General features: G+C 34.4%; 1 protein-coding gene across 1 annotated transcript; it reads right to left on the reverse strand.

The window, feature by feature from the left end:
- Positions 1–311: 311 nt before the first annotated feature.
- On the reverse strand, positions 312–3180 carry LOC149776070 (serine protease inhibitor Cvsi-1-like). The gene is made up of 3 exons (XM_089942538.1): positions 3063–3180; positions 1583–1717; positions 312–501 (listed from the first exon to the last, which is right to left on the reverse strand). The coding sequence occupies exons 1-3, from the start codon at positions 3124–3126 to the stop codon at positions 401–403; spliced, it is 300 nt and encodes a 99-aa protein (XP_089798664.1). The 5' UTR covers positions 3127–3180; the 3' UTR covers positions 312–400.
- Between the last annotated feature and the right edge of the window lie 1928 nt (positions 3181–5108).

Here is a 5108-nt window from a genome sequence, read left to right on the forward strand (position 1 = left end):
TTCCTTAATAGGTCCCGTATCCGCTTTTTTTTTAAAACATTCCAAATGTAATTGCCCCTTAGAGCGCAAAAGAAAGAGCATCTGCCCCTTCCCCATCGAAAAAGAAACAAAACACAGAATGATACCTCCCAGCCTCAACCGAAAACAGATTAATAGGCTAGTGATGACTCGATGGGAAAACTGTGAGGCTCGAATGCTTATAAATTATTTTATATGTTAGTAACATTGTAACGCTAAAAACGATCTTTTGGAATTACTTTGATAGAAATGCATTTCGTCATCCACATGTGTGGACAAAATGAATCTTTGCAAAACTGGATGTATTTTTTATTCAAAAACAGCCACAGTTTTTCTACATCATGCCTGAAAATAAAGACGAACGATGGGATACGCACAGAATTTAATTTTGATTTGTGCAGTGGCAAGTGCCCTGGAGACAACGCCAATGCTGGCCATCTCTGCAGTTGTGTAAATGTCCGCAGCCACCATTGTCGGTGCAAGCTGTTTGAATAAATAAATAAATAAATAAATAAATAAATAAATACAATGGAAGAAGACAACCCAAGCAAACTGCGTAAAACCTGACCAATAATGTTTTTTCTTATCAATGATATAATTTTTAAACCCTTCTACTAACTAAACTGTTTGAAAGATTTTGCTGAACATCCGACATTATAGCCTTGTATGTAAAGTATTGCGTGCTTACTTTATTGCGCTTACTCTGTTTTCTCTCTTATACACAGAAAAGTAATGAATTTACTCATGATCAAACTCCGACTAAAATTCACATGTAACTTTGATTGATCACTGGTTAAAATGATCAGTCAGGCGTCCGACTGGAGAACTCCAAAATGATCTGAGCTATAAAACTAAAACATATGTGGGGCTATGTAATACACGAATTACATTGCTTGCAATGTCAGAGATTCTATAAGTATTCGACATCATCATCGATATTAGTAAACTTATTGTTCAGCAATGAATGTAAACGTTTCATTCTCTCTTTCATACATACATACATACATACGTGCATGCATGCATGAAATGTCAATACCTACCTACATATATACATAAATATATACACATACATACATGCATACACATACATACATACATACATACATACATACATAAATACATACATACATATATACATACGCGTACGTGCGTGCCTGGATGTAGGCATACATACATACATACATATATACATACATACATACATACATACATACACGTACGTGCGTGCCTGGATGTAGGCATACATACCTACCTACCTACCTGCATGCATGCATGCACGCACGTACGCACGCACGCACACACACACACACATATATACATACATACATACATGCACACACATACATGCATGCATACTTACTTGTATACATACATACATACATACATACATACATACATACATACATACATACATACATACATACAATCAAAACCTATCTGACAAAACTGTTACTTGTCGACCTATTACGACGATGTCTATGTATGAGATCAATGTTGCACTTGACTTTTGCGGGTCTGAACATTTTTTGCACACCAAAGTGTCGAAAATGGAATGAAGTCTTACTGTGCGATCCGCCTTCAGTATGAGTACACGTGCAGACGCTGTCCACACAACCAAGCACCCACTCATTGCCCGTGCATACTGTCAACCTACAGTCACTGGCGTGTCCAGAGGGACATGCTTCCCCCTGTACGTAAACTGCAATTGAATGTATACACATTTTAACTATGTATTATGTACGTTGTCATCTAATATACAAAGAGATGTAAGATATTAAAAAAGTAGTTATTTACTGAACTAAATAACTAAATAAAAGGTTCAGGTGGCCAAAATCTCACTCTTTAGAATTTGTAATAAAACTGCCGAATGGGTAAAGGAGATCCAAATAATGCGGTGGAATTTCACTATTAACTATTGACATCATACTATGATATAGGTGATATCGCCTTATACTGAGGTAGGCGCCATATAAAAGCTGAAGATACTGCAAAACATTGTAACCCACCATATAAAAGTCTGCGGTATAGAGAAACTCTGTGCAGTTAACTAACACTGTAATTGTGATTCTATAAACTTCGGCTGAACTCTGCATTGTTAACAAGAAGATATATTCATCCCTACTGTTATAAAGTAAATTTTAAATTAGATGCAAACATGGAAGGGATAATTATCATGCCGTGTAAAATATGGAGTAGAGACAGTATATGGTGTGCTAAACATGTCGTAAATTAACACAATTCAGAAATTATTAAATATTCTGTGTAGTAGATAACGTACAAATCTTTGTAAAGTTTATTGAATGGTTCGTTGTCTTAAAGTCTACACATATTTTCATCTTGCAATGATGTAAGTAAATTTCTTATCTTGTACAATTCCGGGTTGGAAAAATGTATTTATAAACTCACTAGTACGCAAGTTCCTACTATTAAATAGACCCTTCTCTGCAACAAATATGAATGTAGTCCTCTTAGCAAAGATTTTTTTTTTTGTGCGTATGTACATGGTTTTTCACTTCATCCTGTAGTCAGCTAGTTCAATATTTAGTTAATTATTTATTAAAATTCTATGCGCCCATGGAGTTATGCTTCATTAAAAATCATTGATTACAGGTAGCTGCTTTTTAATGTTGGAAAACAAGTACAGTATTAACAGGTGCAAGAGGTAGAAGTACACCCAACATACCGCTCTGAAATTACCTTTGATGAGTAAAGTAGTGTCTTATCAAGTGCTTAATAATTTATGTTTAAAATACGATATAATTTCTTGAAAGCAAAAAACACTGCTTACAAGGCTTTAATGTTAGTTGGGGTTTCTTTGTATACCAATGAACACATTGTATAGTAATTGATACCATATATTGGAATAAGATATATTTTGTACGAATTCGTTATAAAATATCTTTAAAATTGACGCCATTCTCCAAGTTTCACTAAAATCTCAAACTACAAAGATTTTCCAGACTATGATGTATTCACATTAAACGAGTCACATTAAGAAATAGGTTTTAAAATAATCTTGTTATACAATTTAAAGTGCAACTTACCAATTACAACAACGAGAGTAAGAAGGCACAGACAGGTCTTCATGGTAGTATCGAATGCATGCATTGCCCAGGAGCAGAGTCTTATAAGGCTTTTCCCTAACGTCAGGTAGGCGATAAGACCAAATCGTGAGAAGATCTGCCCCATACACCCTGTTATCAGTCATCAGCTATTGTGTGGACAAAAATTAAGAAAAGTTACCCAATGATTGCTCAGTTCCTGAATTTTATAATTTAAAAATTTGGTTTAGAGAAAGTAATTAATGAGGATTACTGTGTAATACACACGATATATATATATATATATATATATATATATATATATATATATATATATATATATATATATATATATATATAGATAGATACATAGATAGATAGATACATAGATAGATAGAGAGATAGATATTTTAAAACAAATAACTATCATACAGGTTAGAGAATATTTAAAACGTACTCTACGGAGATTCGAACCCAGGTCCGTTAACGACTCTCACCGCCTTGCCGGCAAGCACGAGCCCATATTCACTCACAACTAAGCACACACAATCAAAAAATGATGATACTCAGTCACTCACGTGTAAGAGACCCTCGCATGACGACCTAGTAATTAATTCTCACATATCTATACAGTCATTCCGGGAATCCCAATGATGAATTAAAATCTCCCATCAAAATTAAACAGTCAGTATTATTGGATTTGACCTTGCCTATATTTAATTCAAGACTCTCACAATAGACAGCATTGTTAGAAATATTTTGCCATGCTGCACACTCCCAAGCGTAACACAGTTCTTTTTTAATGATTTTAAGTCGTTGGAAATGGATATTTTTGTATCTATAATCTTTTGGTAAAGTCACGTCTCGATGAATATCTATTTTAGGTCTAAAACTTTGTACATTAAGATGCATAACACAATAAAACGATTTCCTCAGTAATCACGCTAAATTATTTACACTAACAAAGTATCCTACCTTTAGCCACCTTACCACGCGTGACAATCTGCATGTTTAGTATCGAGTACTGACCGTTGGCATATCATGATAAGTGCTAAAGAGCTCCTCAAATTACGAAACCAATTGTCTCCAAAGAAGAAGACTTTCCAACTTCATCTTATTAGATCATGCATCACAAACGATTTTATTCGTTGAAGATAAAATATGCAGTTCATTCAGTAATTCTCAAAAATATCATTTCGTCCAAAAAGGTAATTTTGGATAAATCGTGGATTAAAAATTGTTAATACTACGTGCCGCTTTGCTCACGTGTATTGACGATGGCTGATAACGGTGCATTTATAGCATATCACGATTCTGCCATATTGTGTGTCTCATAGGTCATAGTCAGGTCTTATCCGTTTTATATTTATGAAATGTGTATATTCAATAAAACCACGAAGACAAGTATTTGCATTCTCTCTCTCGTCTTGCATTTGGTAAGCTCCATTATTTGAACTTATAACCAGTCTGAATTAAAAGTTATTTCAAAAACTAAATATATCATTTTAGTAACATCAGCCGCAAACTTTATGGAATAGTATGACATTTCATATTTTTCAACACATTTTCCTTCTTTTTTCTTCATTAATACATATTTTATCTCTCCGACTTCGATTCTGCTGCGACGTTTTTGATAGTAGAACAATATGTCCACTACTGCTGAGGAATTTAGGTTTCAGCTTTAAATTTCCATCAAAGCAAAGAAATGCTTCCTCTGTCAAAATAAATGAGGAAATATTAAATACATTTAAAAATCCCATAAGGGGTCGTTCCTCATAATTTCTATATTTCGTACGCGTAGAATTGAGCCGCTCTAATGTTTGATTTGGTTGCGATCGACCCTCCACTCCTATCTTTGGATACCATCCGGATGTGTAAATACCATGATGGATGTATGGATGGGTAAAATGCTTCTTTTCAGGTACCTTTATCATACATCAAATTTTTTATCTTTTGGCATCGTCACGATTCAATGCGGCATGCTGACACCTCTTAACCTGGTCCCAACACATATCGCTGGTTAAGACTTAGAAGTGACAACCTTTGTTT

The sequence above is a fragment of the Sinohyriopsis cumingii genome, chromosome 18, assembly GCF_028554795.1.
Source record: "Sinohyriopsis cumingii isolate HCF-2022 chromosome 18, ASM2855479v2, whole genome shotgun sequence".
Classification (NCBI taxonomy): domain Eukaryota; kingdom Metazoa; phylum Mollusca; class Bivalvia; order Unionida; family Unionidae; genus Sinohyriopsis; species Sinohyriopsis cumingii.

What these genes read in the sequence shown, in the direction of transcription:
- LOC149776070 (XM_089942538.1), bottom strand. Translation starts at nt 3,126, where the DNA reads ATGCATGCATTCGATACTACCATGAAGACCTGTCTGTGCCTTCTTACT. An exon ending in TACTCTCGTTGTTGTAATTG is followed by an intron (nt 1,718 to 3,062) that starts GTAAGTTGCACT and finishes ATTCAATTGCAG; the next exon opens with TTTACGTACAGGGGGAAGCA. An exon ending in TACTGAAGGCGGATCGCACA is followed by an intron (nt 502 to 1,582) that starts GTAAGACTTCAT and finishes TTATTCAAACAG; the next exon opens with CTTGCACCGACAATGGTGGC.